General features: G+C 50.1%; 1 protein-coding gene and 1 long non-coding RNA gene across 22 annotated transcripts in view; one reads left to right on the top strand and one right to left on the bottom strand.

Moving 5' to 3' along the window:
• The window catches only part of drn (doctor no), a 150,590-nt gene that overhangs the window by 90,314 nt on the left and 41,148 nt on the right, over positions 1 to 19,128 (top strand). For 13 of the 21 annotated variants that reach the window (XM_071661144.1, XM_071661145.1, XM_071661152.1 and 10 more), the window contains one exon: positions 16,969 to 17,064. The exons of the other annotated variants lie outside the window; for them this stretch is intronic. Coding sequence is in view for 1 of the 13 variants with exons in the window: in XM_071661168.1 (XP_071517269.1) it covers positions 16,969 to 17,030 (62 nt within the window). In the remaining 12 variants the exon portion in view is untranslated. The remainder of the gene's footprint in view (positions 1 to 16,968; positions 17,065 to 19,128) is intronic. 21 annotated transcript variants of the gene reach the window in all.
• LOC139748252 (uncharacterized) lies at positions 8,076 to 15,212 on the bottom strand. The gene is made up of 2 exons (XR_011712620.1): positions 11,040 to 15,212; positions 8,076 to 11,008 (listed from the first exon to the last, which is right to left on the bottom strand). It is a non-coding gene; the product is annotated as an uncharacterized lncRNA (long non-coding RNA).

The raw sequence follows: 19,128 nt of genomic DNA, 5'->3' as shown, positions 1-19,128 counted from the left end.
AGAGAGAGAGAGAGAGAGAGAGAGAGAGCCGTTGTATAGCCTGTCGGTGTGTGGGTCGGTAGGTTGGTGGAGTGCAAGTTTTAACATGGCAGTTGGTGTCCGTTGCATCTTCTTGGAGACGTAAACCCGTAAACGATCAACCGTCACTGTATACTTGTGTTTGTGTGTATTTATATATAGTGGAAGATTATCGAGAAAGCTTCAAAAGTTCCACTAAATGTAACCGAATTCAAGAAGCAAGAGAGCATTGAGGTCACAGCGAGGATATTCATTATAGTGGAAAGAGGTCAGGAACTCTGTGGTTGGAGTTGAAAGACATGCCAGGTTTTTCAGAGAGGAAAACTCGTAAACTTATAAGCTATGGAGGTGTAGATTAATGTCCTGTCGTGGTACCGTGGCTGGGAGGCAGGTTGCGTCTGTATTACACTGGTAACAACTCTGTATGCGAAAGGGGCCTTGTTTAGGTAGTTTCGTCCCTACAGTCGTTAAGTCTGTTTGGAACAGCTTGTGTAAACTTGTTGCCGGGAAGTCTTTCGCGCCGTGTTTCCTGAGAATTGATTGCCTTCGAAGGTTGAAATAAAAGAAAGGGGAAATAAATGGACCAATATGTAACGATGTTGTTACGTAGGCATGATCTAGATGGTAGGATGTAGGTCTGGTATCGCGGGTGGGGGTTATAGACGCGAAAGCCAGAAACGCAGAGTACATGTGCGACCAATTCCCCGTGGGGTTGTGGTCTCGATTGTGGGTCGTTGCCCCAGCAGACCACTGGGACATGCAAGTGTTGAGGGCGGCACATGTGCTGTAGTAGCGGGGATGTGTATCGGCAGAGCTCTCTCTCTCTCTCTCTCTCTCTCTCTCTCTCTCTCTCTCTCTCTCTCGTCTTCCTGGTGATGCAGCGGCTCGCCCCGCACCGCATCTACCTTACCCTGACTTCCTGGTGGCCCGCCCAACCACCTCAAGTGTCTCCCTGGCAACGCTGCTGTTTGTTCAGTCTGAGGGTGGGAGGGGAGGGAGGCACCTGTCTGCCTCCACTCCCACCCTCACCCGCGGCGTCACCTGCCATGCCACACACCCCCTCGCCCTCCCAGTTTTTTTTTTTTAACCCCCTTATCTTGACTTTGCCCCTCCAGTCTTTTGAGTCTTTCGATATCATTTTCCTCCCATGAAATACACTGAATATCTCCTCTGGGTTCTCCGTCGTACAAATTCCACGAAATCGGGTCATTTAAAGGTGTTGCATTCGGTGGTACCTTCGTCTGTGCCACTCCCTCACTCAAACCTCTCCACTTCTGAGTCATCCAGCCCTACCCTACCTGACTGACCCTCCCCGAGTGGAATGCCGGGCAGGAGAAACAACAAGAGGGTAGTGGGGTGAGCGAGCGCCACGCGCCAGCCTTATCATTATGACGAGATCTCGCCGTAGGAGGTAGTCAGTCAGTCGACCTCCAGGCCATCGCACGGTGTCTATCCACTCCTCCCCTGGTCCGCACTTCGACCTCGCTGCCTCTTGATGAGCTCGATGTCTCCTGCTTCAGGTGTTCCATCGAGTCGCTGGTCTTTGTCCCCCTCGTAACCCCTTACTGTTATCCCCCTGTGTTACTCCCTCCTCCGTGACATTGATTCTGTGACCCATAATGTTGTTACCAGCCCCCGCCAGTCCCCTCCCTCGTAACATTGACCCAATGACCCATAGTGTTGCCAGTCCCCTCCCTCGTAACATTGACCCAATGATCCCTATTGTTACCAGTCCCTGGCAGTCCCCTCCCTCGTAACATTGACCCCATGACCCATAATGTTACCAGTCCCTGGCAGTCCCCTCCTTCGTAACATTGACCCCATGACCCATAATGTTACCAGTCCCTGGCAGTCCCCTCCTTCGTAACATTGACCCCATGACCCATAATGTTACCAGTCCCTTGAAGTCCCCACCTCCGTAACACTGACTCCATGACCCGTAGTGTTACCAGTTTCTTGTGGCAGTCCTCCTCCTTCGGGAACATTGATGATGACCCCCCACACACCCCCGGGGCTACTAAACTCGCGCCCTCTCCTCCCTTCCTCGTAGCATTCGTATCCGCTTCTGTTATGTCAATGTCGCTTTTCCTCCCGTGTAATTTCTGGTCCTCATAAAGGCTGGGCCTTGATCGAGATAGAGGATTATGAGACGGAAAAAAGAAAAGACAAGGGAAAGTATTGACGAATTTTGGAGCGATTGAAAAAAAAAAACGTTTAAAATGTGCCAGGTTCGTGGTTATTGGGAAAGACGCGAGAGGGTAGAGGGTTCCAAAGCTTCGACCTGTAAGGAAAGGTGGTGGTATCAAAACGGCCCACCCTTGAGTTGCTGATGGCAGCACAATGATCATGTTACTGCCAGTGTTCCTTCAGTTTGGCACTCCCTCCCACCGCAGCAGTGACCCCAGTGTCACCATCATCTGGCACTTCCTCTCAGGTAACATTACCTCCCCGCCCCACTTTTGACATTGTCACCGACCTCTTTGCCCCCCCCCCCCCCAATCCGTCTCGCCTTTTGCAGTGTAGCCAACTATTGTACCCGCCTTGACACTCCCGTCGTCGTCCTTGGGCACCGCTGACTTTCTTAGTCGTAAGAGTTAATGACGGTAATGAAGATTCGAGAGGTGTGTGTGTGTGTGTTGAACACCAGGACTCCCTGTATGGGGTTTCTCTGAGGTGGCTCTCCACGCAGGAGCAGGGAAATTTTTTTTTTGTTTGTTTGTTTGAGCGAGGATGTCCCCAGAGGGATTTGTACTCCTCGGGCCTTGACTAAGATGGAGCCTCACCGACGAAGGCGCGGAGTCCGAACACACACACACACACACACACACACACACACACACACACACACGGGTGAGTTTGGGAAACTTGTTGCGTCACGATCATCCAGTCGAGCAGGTAGCAAATGAGTTGTGGCTGGTTGTACCATGGCAGATGGCCCCCACCCCTCCCATCCTTTGCCACCCATGGTGTGGGCTGATCCCATCCTCTGCCACATATGAGGTGGGCGGACCCCATCATCTGCCTCCAGTGATGTGGGCGGATCCCATCCCCTGCCACCCATGATGTGGGCGGACCCCCATCCTCTCTACCATATGAGTATCCCTCTCCTCACCTGTCTGAAATGCGGGAGCCTTCCCATCCCACTGCCACCCATGATACTGGGGCGGCGCCTCTTCCCTCCCCTCACTGGCCACCCATGATAAGTTATCGTATTGGACGACTGGTGACACGGTCCCCCCTCCCCCATGCTGATAATGAGACTCGATCTCCCCCCAAGTGATAACGCTGGACATCCCACACAACCTCCTCCCACCCCAGTCCCCCCCGCACCACACAACCCTCACAACCTCCTCCCCATCCATGTAACGCGGTGCTCAGACCTCCCTACCCTATCTTACTTCCCTCAGAAGGTGCAGTGCCCGACCTCCGGACATGGTAGCCTCGTCAGCCAGGTGGTGGCCGTATGGAACACAAGGCGTAGAAGGACATGTCCAAATGGATTCGAACTCTCGTCACGTGCAGACACGCGCGCTGGTCTGAAATATATACTTCGTTGGGAGCGTTCGACGCGAGCGTGAGCGGGATAATTCCACACGCTGCTCTGGGCAGGTTCTGTGGCGGGTACAGTACGCCTCCGCATGCGTAATGATCACACGTGGCGCGTGCTTTCAGTGTTCTTATATCCACCGGGACATTTCACACGAGCGGCTTCTTGTCCAACATGTATAGTTGTGGTTCGTCTATCGGAGGGGGCACAGTATAGTTAGTGCCTCTGAATAGCTTAGTGGTTACAAGTATGTATGAATAAGAATATCCATTATATATGTTTATATCTATCTATCGATGTACGGTATATATATATATATATATATATATATATATATATATATATATATATATATATATATATATATATATATATATACCTATCTAATTCGATGGCTGGTCTTGATAATGTAATATAGTATTGCAGAACAGCGCCGTGGCAAAATCATGACTGAATAACCTATAGTTATTCATCCACACCATTCACGACGTCTCTTCCTCGTAACTTTTATTCATCTGGTACGCCTGCACGAGTCTTTCCTTGACGTCGCCTGAACAGCTGTAGTAGCCGCACGGAGCGTGCAACAGGCTCCTGTCGGAACTAGGCTCACCAAGTTGCGCCAACCTGCTCGACCGCGCGCTGCCTTTTTCTCGACGCGAAATCCCGCGCGTGTTTGAACCGGGCATAAGAGGAGTACTACCTGCTCCACCACCCCGCTACCTGGTGTGTGTGAGGTGGGGTGGGGAAGTCGTCAGTCCTGTACACGTCCTCCTTAACCTATCGAGCAAGACTGTCGCGTCCCCTTGGGTATGGTGGCGTGGCATTTTGACCTGGACCTTACTCCTCTTAGGATAGAACCCGGAGGCTCTGCATCTAGCGGCCCCCGTGGTATGGTACCTCCATACCTTGAGGGGATGATGGAAGTATTTCAGAGTAGGGTGATGGTAGCGAGAGGAGGGGAAGGACTCGTGTTTTCCCTCCCGAGTTCACATCAAACCCCTCCTCCCCCCCACCTTATGCAACGTTCTGTATCGGCCATCCCTCACTCCCTCGCCTCGCCAGTGTTACTTTGAGCACGTTTCTCTCTCTCTCTCTCTCTCTCTCTCTCTCTCTCTCTCTCTCTCTCTCTCTCTCTCTCTCTCGTCCGTGCTTGTGTTTGAGGGTGTTCCTCAAGCACTCAGGGTGACCCCCTGTTTGGCCTAGCTGTTCTGCCCCTGTGACAGGGGTTGTCCTTGGAAGTGGACCGTATTTGTGTGTGCTGCTGCTGTTTCTTGAGGTCGTCCTCGAAGCAGGCTTTTTTTTTTCTTGTCTGTGCATTGGCTCTTGTCTGAGGTCGTCCTTGAAGTAGGTGATGTACCCCGTTTTCCTTGCAGTTTAAGGGCGTCCTTGGAGCAGGTGTTGTGCCCCGTTTTCCTTGCAGTTTACGGTCGTCCTTGAAGCAAGCGGTCTGCCCCGTTTTCCTTGCCGTGTGCTGCTCTTTATGAGCTCGTCCTTGAAGTAGGTAATCTGTTTTCTTAGCAGGCTAAGGTCGGCCTTGAAGCAGGTAGTGTACCCCCGTTTTCTTAGCTGTATATTGCTGTTTACCAGGTCGCCCTTGAAGCCGTTTGCGTCTTGTTGCAAACACATGCGCAGAGTCTCTTGGCGCCAACGGTGATGCTGTTAGCCCAAAGGTCGGGGCTTCGAGGCTGGCGTCATGTTGGGTCAGATGGTACTAAAGGTTTCCGTCAATGTGTGTGTGTGTGATCACCTGTTTGCTGTGCACGTGTGTGTGTGTGTGTAATTACCTACTTGTTGTGTACTGTCGTGGGGGCGCCCCATCCCTTTGAACTTTCTCTCCGAGTCGAAAACCATTTTTTTTTTTTCCAACTTTCGTATGCTGTCCACAGTCAGTCTCATTAGTCGTTTCATTCCAATCCACCGCCCGTTTTCTTAGTTATTTCTTAGTACATCTAAGTTTCTTGCCTGATATCACGCTACGTCCCTTGATCGTGTTCCACTTGCATCATTTCAAAGAACTGGTCGTTGCCTGCGTCATCAGGCTTAAGAACGTAAAAGGTTGTGATCCAATCATCTTTCATGTTCTCTCTCGCCATGGTGGACAAAGTTAAGGCCTCGACTCTTGTTACTGTAGGCTGACTGGGTTCTCTTTTAACTCTAGCACACCGTATTTTGTTGCTTTCCTCTGGACTTCCTCTTTCATATACAAATTCCTGCACCTCACTTCTTATATACAGTTTCCTGCACGTTACTTCTTATATAGAAATTCCTGCACCTTATTTCTTATATACAAATTCCTCACCTTATTTCTTGTATACTAATTCCTGCACCTTGTTTCTTATATACAAATTCCTGCACCTTATTTCTTATATACTAATTCCTGCACCTTGTTTCTTATATACAAATTCCTGCACCTTATTTCTTATATACAAATTCTTGCACCTTACTTCTTATATAGAAATTCCTGCACCTTATTTCTTATATACAAATTCCTCACCTTATTTCTTATATACAAATTCCTGCACCTTATTTCTTATATACAAATTCCTGCACCTTATTTCTTATATACAAATTCCTGCACCTTATTTCTTATATACTAATTCCTGCACCTTGTTTCTTATATACAGCTTCCCGCACCTTATTTCCTGCTCGATGATCATATTGAAGCCCGGTTTTTTTTTTGCTGTGTCACATCCGCATTACATTTTCACTCTGCCTGAATTTCATGAGGGCCACTTTGGGAAGAACTGGTCAAGGTCCCCCCCATGGAAGCTGGTGCAGTCTTCCACTCGTTCCCCTCTTGACCTCGGCGTCATCCATAACCCCCCCCCCCCCCCCCCCCGCGCACGGGTGCGAGAGTAAATCTGTCATTGCGCGCGTCATCCGCGGAGGTAAGGGAGAGCGGTGGAACCAGCCCGGTAGCCTGCGGCACGCCGCTGGTTGACCCTCAGTCCATTTCCAGGAGAGGCTCGGCTGACGTGGCGATCCTCCTGTTCCCTTCCAGCGAAAGGTTGTCGTCGTCCTGTGTGGTGGTGGTGTCAAAGGCTTTCTGGCAGTCCAGTTAAAGACGAACTATCCACAGAGGCGCGCTCCCCCCCCCCCCCCTCTCTCTCTCTCTCTCGCTGGAAAACCGCACTGAGGGAGGATCTGTGGTGTGCACATTACCTCCCTCACCTGAAACCTTGTTGTCTCTCCCTAAGGTATACAGTTTCTCCTCCGCGAGAGAGGTCACCTCCACAGACACACACACACACACACACACACACACACAGTTCGCTTTCTGGTTATACTTCTTTTCCCGTACGAGAGAGAGAGAGAGAGAGAGAGAGAGAGAGAGAGAGAGAGAGAGAGAGAGAGAGACCGGTTTGTGGGTCAGCGTATCACCCACCACCTCCTCCCCCCTCCCCCAGTTCTCGTTTTCGACGAGTATGACGGTTTAACGCCTCCCCCTCCCCTTTCCACACCCTTGACACTTCTTTGACCTTTTCTCGGGTGAGATCTTTGGAAAAAACACACTTCAAGCTGGTTGGCTGGTGGGGTGTGTGTGTGTGTGGGGCCAGATATCCTCAGCACTTGGAGGGGAAAGTCCGTCTGGACCATACTCATACGTGGATGAAGACCCTCAAGGACTTTTCCAGATGTTTCAGTGCTTTCCGAGACCCCGTCTCCGTCGTCTCACAGGTATTGGAGATCCCTCTAGTCATCAGCGCTGTGAAGCCATCCCCCTTGTGAACTTTATAGTTCCCCGCAAATCCTCTATATCATCTATTGCAGCTCATCCCTTCCCTTTAATGTTATATGGATTCTGAACTTCTTAACATTATATAGCTTCTGAATCCCTTAACGTTATAGCTTCTGAATCCCTTAACGCTATAGCTTCTGAATTCCTTTAACCTTGTTACTTGTCCTTTAACAGACGAGTTAATCCTGTTGTGGAAACCTTTTGAGATGGTTCCCTTCGTTGCCCCGCATATATTTTTTTCCTATTATGAGTTTGCGTAATGAGGATGTAACTCCGCCAGACAAGGCCTCGATATGAATATTATCTAAGCAGGAAATAAGCCGCAGGAGTGTGTGTGTGTGTGATGAACTCTGACCAAGCCCTTAGGGATCTTGCTCAAGGGGTTAGGACAGTATTAATATAAGTGATGTTGCAATATTTGTCTCAGTTACAGATGACGCGGTAGAGCTGTGGTGTAAACGTAATTATAATAATAATGATAACTATAATAATAAATTAGATACAACCAAAAGCTGGAGAGAAAATGTTTGTTATAGACAATTGGTCTGTTGTACAGTTGAAGACGTTCTTTATGCAATGATTGGCTTGACTGTCTGCTTATTAGTTTTGACTGGATTGAGGGGGTTGTGGGTCATCGCTGCGGTTGTGGTGTCGAACTGCACTTAGAGGACGAGGGATCTCTAGTGGCAGGATGTGACGGGGGCGGGGCTGTTTGGTGCCGTGGCATCTTTCCTCAGTTGTCGGTCGGTATGAGGTGCACTTGAGAGAGAGAGAGAGAGAGAGAGAGAGAGAGAGAGAGAGAGAGAGAGAGAGAGAGAGAGAGAGAGAGAGAGAGAGTGAGTTTGCTCAGCGCCTCATGAGAGGTGGTGTAAGACGGGCTAAGAATGATGTTGCAGACCCTTCCCTATGCAACTTATCTCGAGAGGCCCTGTGGGGTGTGTGTGTGTGGTAGACTGAGAGGGAGCATGGCACCTGTGTCGGGGGAGGCATATATAGGTGAGTCTGGGGATAACGAATGTTGTGTAGACGTCTCAAGAGTTTATGGGACCCTAGTGTCTCGAGTTTGCGAAGGAGCGAGGTTCCTGGTGACGTGATCCTGAGATAGACACAGACTGTGTGTGTGTGTGTGTGTGTGGCTGGAGCAACAAGAAGTGTGCCATTCCAGCTTTTTAACTAACCCGTGGACAACAGACGGGACGAAGGACGTGGTCCAGCCGCTGCCTCACCCCTGCCTCATACCTCCTAGGCGCAGTAGTACCTGCCTGGGAACACAAGTGCCCCTTACGCTGCACGTGTTCGTGGCTTATTCTCATTCTCGCCCGGCCTCCCACTTCCTCCCACCTGGTGTGTGCGCCATGGTTGACGATTTACCGCCACACGGGACTAGATTGCTTGGTTGGGAGGAGGCAGGTGGGATGGTGGGACATAAACTCAATCCTAAGACTTAATGATCGTCAGCACCAGCTCACCTTGTGGGATGGGGAGGGTTGGGGTGGAGGGGGAGGGAACTGACCTGTTTTTACATCAACGATTAACTTTTGTCCTTGGGTCATGTGGCAACCCAGATTTGACCAGCATCTCCCCCTCTTGGCTTGATAGTCCACCCACGGTCTCACCTGAAGGAGGGTGGAGATGAGGGGTGCATACATTCAGCTGGATGTTGTAACGGGTTATTTAGTATCGCCCCACATTGCCCGTGTGGTGTGCGGTCTGCAGTACAGGATAGTCGGTCGCGATGCTGTGTAGATGGGGTTGTGTTTGGATATGTCATTGCCCAAGGGAGGTGTGTGTGTGTGTTGAAGGGCCTGTAGCACGACTCTGCACGACCCTTGAGCACGACGACACCGCCCAGTCATCACAGGAGCACTGCTCCTCTTTGTGATGATGGTGGCCTGGCTTTTGACTCGATCCCCTTAAGGGTGAGGTAAGAGGGCCAAGGCCGTCATACTCAAGGGTCGTGCCCTTGACTCCTAAGAGGTTAAGAGAAAAGATGGACTTCGAAGTGAGGAGGACTTTGGTGTTTGGCTTCCTTCCCTTGTGTTTGCACCGCCTGGCGCGCCTTGCTGCATCACCTGGGATGTGGGAGACCCCGCTCCCAGGTGGGCCCTCGTCTCCCCCATGGTAGGGATGTGGTCTGGCTGGTTCTCCCCCCTGTGGGGAAGAGTTTGGGGAGGTGGGGGGGTGGGCGAGCGAGTACACTGGGTCAGCTTTAAGATACAGCGTGATGCACTCGTACTGTCATGTTTATACACAAATAGACCTACAGGCGGAGTGGACCAGATTGTTTGGGTACATCTGGCTCGCCGGCAACACCACCAGTGACCCTGCCACCGCCACAGCTGTTTTGTGTTTATTGGCGTGGGCAAGGGAGGAGTTGGTCGCAGTCTGCCAGGGGACGAAGATGGCCTGTTGTGTGTGTGTGTGTGTGGCAGTGTGGCCAGGAGAGGGAGAACGGAGATGGCTAGAGCGTGTAGTGTGGCCAGGGGTAAAGAGATGGCCTCGGGGCGTGATGGTGGTGTTTCCAGGTATAGGGAGGTGAGGTAGGGACCGTTTGACCCAGCTGACGTTGCTCCACCCTCACAAGAGACTCTGTACTGCAGGCGACGCCCTTAACGTTTACCAGTCTTCCCTCCACCATATGCAGCCAACACGAGTCACTGCACGACCTCTTATACTTCGCTGGTGGTGTGGACGTTGGTGATTTGGTCAAGCGGGAATCTCATGGGAGGAGAAATAGAAAGCATCATTTAGTGATGTGAATTGAGCAGGAGTCGAGAGGTTCGGGAGGACGCGCTCATGGTGGCGGGCGCCCTCAAGACGCCGCCTGACAACCCGCACCTCGCCGCCCACAGATTAAGCTGCCACACACACACACACACACACACACACACACACACACACACACACACACACCGGCGCCCACACCTCAGATATTTAAACCTCTCGCGGGGTCTTCTCCGCGGCTGTTCGCCAAGGCTGCCTCCTGGGACATAATCTAACACAGGCTCTCTCTCTCTCTCTCTCTCTCTCTCTCTCTCTCTCTCTCTCTCTCTCTCAACGAGACGTTCACTTTCCTACTGTTGGGAAATAATGCAGTCCTCCCTGATTTATAGCTTCATGAAATCTATATTATCCTGAAGAGGCCCGAAAAGAACTAGCTACCATCGCCAGCCTGTCGGTCAGTTCGGTGTATTGTGGTATTGAGGAACCTCTTGTTTAGGAACTGGTACAAGCAGAACGTGTTGGTTTGGTTGGGTTGGTTTGGTAAGGTTGGTATGGTGTGGTTTGTTTAGCTTGGTTGGGTTGGTGTGGTTTGTTTAGCTTGGTTGGGTTAGTATACTTTGATTGGGTTGGTGTGGTTAGTACAGTTTGGTTAGGTTGGTGTGGTTGGACTTCAGAGTAAGGGAGACTTAAGCCTTGATGTGGTTAGAAATATGGGTATTTATGCTTAACTGAGTACAGTTCTAGCCTGCCAGCCCACACCTGTGTCTTCGCCTGCCCTGCCAGCCCACACCTGTGTCCTCGTTTGCCCTGATAGCCCACACCTGTGTCCTCGTTTGCCCTGATAGCCCACACCTGTGTCCTCGTTTGCCCTGATAGCCCACACCTGTGTCCTCGCCTGCCTGCCCTACCAGCCCACACCTGTGTCCTCGCCTGCCCTACCAGCCCACACCTGTGTCCTCTCCTGCCCTACCAGGCCACACCTGTGTCCTCTCCTGCCCTACCAGGCCACACATGTCCTCCCCTCACTTGAGCAGAGTATGATATAGCCGTGTTGTGTTCCCAGATCATTTATGAATTGGGCTCCGAATAATTCATCGAGGATCATCGATTTTGACCAGATGCTCCAGGTATTCTGGGTCATGTATTGCTGTGGAACTCTGTAGGAGGAAGTATGGACGTGTCGCAATTACTCCCGGGGGAAAAAAAGTACATATATTTTTACGTTTGGTGAATTATTACGACGCATCGGTCACCGGCGTCCATATATAGGCTGGGGGTTGATAATGGGTGTGGCGGCTTGCCTGCATACCCATGATTGCCTTTACCGGGCTGTCGCTAAGGGAGTGGGCTGACGCGTAGCGCTCACCGCACGTCTTGCTTGGCGAATGATACCGTCTCCTTGCAGCCAGGCTCGTCATACAAGGGTTTCATTTCGAGTAGGCTTGGCCACGTATTGATATATATGTAGTCGATCTATCGCTGCATCATTTTTTACCTGGGTCGTATACTGGATAGTCCCAGAGTCACTTAGCACGGCTCTCAAATACATTAGCCGCGCCTTTATGGTTGATGTAGATCCATGATGTTCTTCCAGACTGTTTCTTCCGTGTTGAGGAATGCTCAGGTCCATAGCATTAATTTGTTTATCCTCTTTTTTAAGTTTGGTTCTTGTTCATTATTTTCTTTTTTTTCTTTCTTGGCTGTGAACATACGAGTGTTCTTTCAGCCTATGATTTTAATACCTTGCGTGTTCCATCTCTAGAATTCTGCACGTGTGGAGTGTTTCTCTCTCTCTCTCTCTCTCTCTCTCTCTCTCTCTCTCTCTCTCTCTCTCTCTCTCTCGTGTGTACATTCCCGCGTGTTTGGCTACACTCTGCCCGGCACACGGCAGTGTATATATTCAAAGTCTTGCTGACGTAAGTTAGTCATCGCCTCGGTAGGGTTAGCGTCTCTCCAGTGGTGAAAGGGTCCGTGTTATTATACCCCTCGTGAGGTGGCTTTTAACAGTACTATGGTCTCTGTATCTTTCTTCAAAAGTCTATATTCTCATTTCTAATGACTTTTGGATGTTTTGAAGTGTGTCACTCTATACGGTGTGTCACCTGTGTGTATATATATATATATATTTTTCTCACTCGTTTGCTCAAATTTGTATTGGTCAGGTTTCGTATAGGTTCGTTTTCTCTCCATTTGTAGATTGTGACCGAATCATTGTGCATTTCTCTCTGATGGTGTGGTGATGTGCACTTTGCTTGAACTCTGTAGTCAGCAACAGAGCTCTACCTGACTGTACCATCTCTACGTCGTCTGTTCGCGTTGGCTATTCTAATGAAGTTTTACAGACTTGAAGATTTTCCCCAGTTGCTGCATTCCTCACACTACCTCACCCCCCTTTTAAATACATTGTCTCGCTCTTTCCTCCTGGTTAAATTCTGTGTCGTCTGTCCTGCCAAATAACCTTCGCTGGCTTTGTAAGGTGCGTACGTTCTCCTCCCCTTGCTTCAAATTATCACGTAGGCAAACTTAGGAAGCTTGGTAATGAGGCCAGCTTACGTCGTCTTCCATGATGTAGTACCGTGTTGGCGTCTCTGTATATAGTTGATTCTGCAACAAGATATCATCTTATATGAAGCCTTTTTTTTTTTCCTTAGTTTCAAATATAAATCGTGAGTTTGGTTCACGGGCCTCAACTGCGTAGAGGGATTCGCTTCGATCCGAATGTATATTTTGGGTTTACTCGTTCCATTTTGTGAGTTTCTGTAATTTCGTCGTCTCGTTTGATGCTTTACTTCAACTGAAGACGATGGTTTCTCGTCTGGATACCTTCCACGAGTACTAATGATTGTGTGTGTGTGTGTGTGTTTCATGCAGCATGGCACCTTCTGAGCACAGCGGCCAAACCTGCAGTGCAATGAGTCTCGGCCGCCGCCTCCCAGCCCCTCTGGAGTTGACGCCTTTACTGAACCTTAGCGCCTCCTCCTCCTCCACCCCACGTCGTCGTCCCCCTCCCCGCCCGCCCACCACAGCTTTGCTGATCTCTGGGAATTGTGTGCGCCTCGTTGACCATAACGTCTTCACGAAGCCCTGCGAAGCGGCGACCTTTACCTCTGGTTACTGCGGTCTGGCCTTTGCCCTGACCCATCCTGCTGCGGAGGGGGGGGGGGGGGGAATATACCTCAGAGGTCACGAACCTCTCGGTGTCGTCCTACCTCAGCCACCACCACCGTATTCATCTCTACCACGGTGAAAAATAGGATGTCTGGTATGGAAGCTGACCCCGCGCGCGCGTGTGTGCGGTATTGATTAAGGTTTTAGGCTCTGTAGCGATGGCATGCTTGCCTGCTGCTGCTCCCCCTCATCCCCCCAGCCCACAGGAGGATATGTTTACTACACCCACCCCCACACAGGCCTGGCCAATCTGGTTCTGTACATGACAAACATCATATCATATCCAGTCGCATTGTGCGTTGATATTACACGAGAAAAATATACCCCCGTGAGAGCTCTCTCTCTCTCTCTGGAACAGCCGTGAACATTTCTATGCATTTCATTAACATGGCCAAAACCGTGTGTTGGGTATAGTCGCAAGTTGACTGTCTGGTTTTCTTTTTTTTTTCCCTCAGTTTTTCATGGCTTCCTTGTGGCTGCTGCAGTATTATCCTTCACGCCAGCTTTTCTAAGCTTTCTCCCGTCACCCAGTCTTGCATGCTGGAGCCGAGCCTAGACAGAATGAGGGAGCGGTGGCAAGTCTAGTGTGAGGTGTGTGTGTGGTGGAGGTGGTAGCGTGTGTGTGTGTCTGGTGGAGGTGGTAGCGTGTGTGTGTGTGTGTGTGTGTCGGAGGAGATGGTGTATGTGTGTGGTGTGTGTGTGGTGTGTTGGAGATGGTGTGTGTGTGTGTGTGTGTGTGTGTGTGTGTGTGTGTGTGTGTGTGTGTGGTGGAGGAAGTAGCGTGTGTGTGTGTGTGGTGTGATGGAGGTAGTGTGTACGTGTATGTGTTGTGGTAGAGGAGGTCGTGTGTGTGTGGCAGGCTTGTTGTTCTCAAGGCCGCGTGCACAGGTTAACGGAACCTCCTGGACAAGTATGCAAAGTAGTTCTCGAAGTCAGCAGCTAGCCAGCCATGCAACAGCTGCTGCTGGGGTTTCCTCTCCACCTCATTCTCCGTATACCCTCGCTTCTTAGCAAGTTCCGGGGGTTGGGAGGAACCTCTGGAATGCTGGAACCACAGTGATTTCCAGGTTCTCTTCTGCCTGGAAACCTACTTTACATTGATTGATTTCCTGGAAATATCTTTGCGGGGGCGAGAGGAGGCGGTGTTGCTCGTGCTGATGCTGCCGGATATTGATTTTTTGTGCTATATTTTCCGCCGTGGCCTCATACGCCCCCACCACCATCCCTCCCCCTCTATACACACACACACACACACACACACACACACACACACACACACACACACACACACACCCACCACACTGGTTGGGGGAGGAGGAAGTTTGTGGCTGGATATGTTAGTGTGGAGGGGATAGGCTGGTGGTGGTGGTGGTGGATGGTGTTTGTTTCTTCCCCCTTCGCGGAATGGGAAAGTTCACCATCTCCACACGGGTCTGGTTAGAAGTGGGTTGATGAAGATGGAATGGGAAGTGTGTGTGTGTGGGTGGGAGAGGGGGCTATGTTTGGAGGCGTGGGTGGGGGCTCTGGGAACCGGCCGGCGGGCGCGTGTTGGCCGGGTGACCCACGCCCTCAGCTCTTAAGTAGGTCACCCGCCTGGCCTGACCTGACCTGACCGCCACCCACATCATATCCTTCGCACCTGTGACCTCACTCGTCGCGCAGGTCACGGCCGATGCGAGAGACCCCTGGTGTCTCTTGGATCAAGTTTCAAGTCATGCGATTCCCTCCTCCCCCCCCCCCCTCCTTCACCACTTATTCTGACCTTTATTTCATTTGTATTGTCTGTTTTTCGCCCCGAAGTAATTTCGGACGGTGGTTCACAGTTCGATATTCCGAGGATAGAGAAAAGATTCGTGAGCGTACGATTGGCACGAATCGCGAATCGCTGGCAGGTTTATTTTGAATCGTGTTGGATGAAGGTCCAGCATATGCTTCTGAGAGATGTTTTTTGTTTTCGATTTAAACGTTCAACTTGGTCTACGTATATATATATATATATATATATATATATATTATATTATAGGTACGTCTCTTCGTTGTATGTCAACTGATTGTTATATTTTCCTTGTATCTCCCCTGATGTGCTTATTACACGAAAGTGCACTTGGGAATTTACCGTGTTTGATTTCCCCGTGGACTCGTAGGAAAAAAAAAAAATATATATATATATATATATATATATATATATATATACATATATATATATATATATATATGTGTGTGTGTGTGTGTTTATATTTATTATACTTCGTCGTTGTCTCCCGCGTCAGCGAGGTAGCGCAAGGAAGCGCGTAAGAATGGACCACCCCGCCCATATACACGTATATACATACATCCTTTCTTACTGATGTTAAACTTTAGAGAGTTCTGACACTGTGGCGGCGTCTGTGTGTGGGGAGGAATCACTGGGAAGTGTCGGTGGGGATTGTCTTGATCCCACAGGGGAGGAGGGGAGGATTATCGGGGGGGGGGGGGGGGGGGGGGGAATTGGAGTCACTGTTTTCTGGGTTGTGTGTGTGGGCTGTACGTAAGGTGGGGACTTTCCGTGTGTGTGTGTGTGACCTGCTGCCGCAGGTGCTCCACCTGGGGAGGGGTGGAAGCAGCAGGGGTCACATCTGGGTCAGGCGTTGGGGGGTTGTCCATGCTTGGCTGAGCACACGCACACACACTCCGCTGGAAAATCTTTGGCCCTAGACTTCTCACTCTCCCGACTCTCGTGTGTACCCAGAGCGGTCCAGGGCTTGGGGGCTGACGACGTACCCAGCCAGCCAGACCCGCCCGCCGAACACGGGGCGTGCGTTTCCTGCCCCGGCGTGAGCCTACACACGGGGGGAGGAGGAGGAAGGGCCTCCTCTCCATTAATACAGGTGGGAATTATATATATATATATATATATATATATATATATATATATATATATATATATATATATATATATATATATATATTATCCCAGCGGAAATTGTGTATTGACCCATCTAGACGTTCGCCCCCACCACCACCACGACTTAATTACTCGTAAGCTGATGCTGGTTCCAAGTTTGATGATGATGATGTGGTCATCCCGTTGACGTTCTTAAGTTTAAACTTGTTTTATTCTGTGCGGAAACTTTTTTTTTTTTTTTAAGGGAGTTAAGACGTTCTGGTCTGTTCTGGAGGGAGATGGAGTAGTGTGGAGAGACGTGAAGTCATGTGTGGAGGGAGGAGTGTGTAGTTTCGCCAGCGAGTGTGACTCCCGGGAAGTTGGAACGTATGCAGGCGAGGGGTCTTTCCCAGTCTCTGCCACAGCCCCCTCGCGCAAGCCCTATTGCCCGGAACCTGTCTTGCGGTGGCCTGTCACCCGACGCGCCTCTGCCATGTATCCCTGCATCGCGCACTCATGATTGTGATGATATTTCATCAGGCGATGTGGTTGCGTTTAGGTGTGTGTGTGTGTGTGTGGGAGGGAGGGAGATAGGTAGGTGGGAGATTGTTGGTGCTTCCCTGAGTGGGGAATGTGCTGTTTTAACGCAGTGGGGGCGGAACTGGCTCGACTGTGTGTGTGTGTGTGTGTGTGTGTGTGTGCTGGCACCCCAAGACAGCCATAAGCAGCAACTTGTCCATACACTGCAGCGTGACTGTAGTATGAATATGTATATGTTCCCTTTTTGAGAGAAGTGATGAACTGTATCAGTGCATTATTGACACCCGTCCCTCCCTCCCTCCCCTCACCTCCTGAAGGAACCATAGACCATTAAGACGCGCCCTTCTCTCTTCTCTCTCCCCTGCACAGGTATGGTTGGCGGTGGTGGCGCCACTAGCTCTACTGGTCACAGCGAGAAGACCTTCACCTGACATCGAGACTGTGTCAAGTTGCCCCATAACAACGGTTCGTTGTTATGACACTTTTGTTGTTGACCTTGTGCTTTATAGCTGACTGCAGGTATGGTCCTGTAGAAATGCTAGAATACACTGTAGTTAGGGGCAGAATTTTCATACACACACACACACACGCGCGCGCGCGCACACACACAGCTTAAGCTTGTGTGTGTATGTCTTTGTGTGCGTGTGTGTGTGCGGTTAAGTATGTACAGTATATATATATATATATATATATATATATATATATATATATATATATATATATATATATATATATAGGAGTAGACATGGTACATATATTCAAGATTGAGACTAGGCAACACACGTGTAAAACTCTCCCCGTAATACACACACACACGCAGTGTAATACGTGTTATCATTGCCATACGGAACTGGTTACTTTTTCTATGAGTCGGATCGGTTCGTGTGCGCTGTTTGCGAGAAGGTAAGAGGATAAGGTAGAGTGCGTCTTCCTCCTCATGTTTAGGAGGGGTTGAGGAGACGTCGGTGTGTGAGGAGGGTGCAGAGTGAGGGAGGGAGGGAGAGTCTTTGCCTGAGCACATCCTCCCACTGGTCTCCAAGAAGGCACACACATGGCCCTCTGTCTAGGCATGAAGTCTGGCTTGTGTGCAAACCTGGGTCTATGTGTGTGCCTCTGTCTGCCCGCCATTCTACAACTTTGAGTACAGATGTCGACATGGTGTATCCCAGGCCAAGCGAGCGTGAACCAGTAGACCTTGTGATGAGGGACACCCCTCCTCCTACTAGAGGGACTTGGCACACTTTCCTGGCTCTGTAGACCAAGCCAGCACGGTCGTGCTGCTACAGCTGGATGAAATTCTCGTACAGGTCCCGCACGATGGAGAGAAAAAAAAAGTGTGTCAGTGTACTCGTCTTTGCAGATGTTGACCACTAGGATGGCGAACCTTGACAAGCGCATGTATGTGTTAAGACGAAGACTTGATGTATATGTATATATATACATTATGTACACCGACTCGCCACCCTGTGGAATGAGACAGAAGACTGGCTATTGGCCAGCACACAGCTGTGAACCATTCGGAAAGGGTTAACACCTTGACTCTAATTGCCACAAATGATGTTCACTTCAAGCTATGAACATCACCTCCCACAGCCTCGCACCGTCATTTTGAGATGACTACACCGAGGGGGGGGGGGTTGAAAAATCCCCATATATAGAAGGCACTGCAAAGCTTCACTCGGATGTCACTTGAAGCCTTGCAAGTGGGGGCCACTGAGGCTTGATAGGCTCCTCACTGGGTCTCAAGTTTCAGCCGGGTTCCATCCCGTGAGGGAAGTAAAGAGATTTATCCGAATACGTGATAGTGGCGAACATGCTGAAACAATGTTAAAAGGTCTAGAAATGAATGTCGGATGACCTTATCTTCAACAAGCAAACTTCACCGTTGCTTCGTAAAAAGAGAAAAAAAATGATAGGCTGGATTCTGCAAACAAAGGAGACAAAAAACGTATTGCTGCTCTTTCAAACCAGCGTTAACCCTCCAGACGAGAATGTTGTTTTGTCGTAAGTACACGCGCCTTTTAAGGTGGATGTTATGAGCGGGTTCAGTAATGTGCGAAGGACACAGGCGCGCGTTTAGGTTTGCCAAAAGGGCAGAACTGTTTGAGCGACGGGCACCACTGGCGTGTTAACCCCCCCGTGGACCACTGGCGTGTTAAACCCTCCTTGGAACATAGACGAGTTATTCACGCACGAGATGTAGGAAGTGTATCTCAGAAGAGGCTGTACATGACATCAGATAGGCATGGAAGGCTTCGAAGATCACCGCAAGGAAAACGGATTGTGTGCTGTTGTTGTTGTTCCCCTGATTTGGGAGGGAGAGGAGGGGAGTTGGGGGCAGCCTCCCAAGGCTGCGCAGCGCCCTCCACCAGGAAATAGAGGCGTCAGAGGTGCAGGTAGTGTGGGTGGTTGAGGGGAGGGGAGGGGATAGTTTGATCAATAGTTTAATGTCCGTGATGACCCCCGGGGCTCTCGCGGGTACGTGTAGTAGGCCTGCGGGTCTTTTATAATAAAGTCACCAGGGTCGCC

This window comes from Panulirus ornatus, chromosome 73 (genome assembly GCF_036320965.1).
Source record: "Panulirus ornatus isolate Po-2019 chromosome 73, ASM3632096v1, whole genome shotgun sequence".
Taxonomy (NCBI): Eukaryota; Metazoa; Arthropoda; class Malacostraca; order Decapoda; family Palinuridae; genus Panulirus; species Panulirus ornatus.
This window is presented reverse-complemented; position numbering and strand designations above follow the sequence as displayed.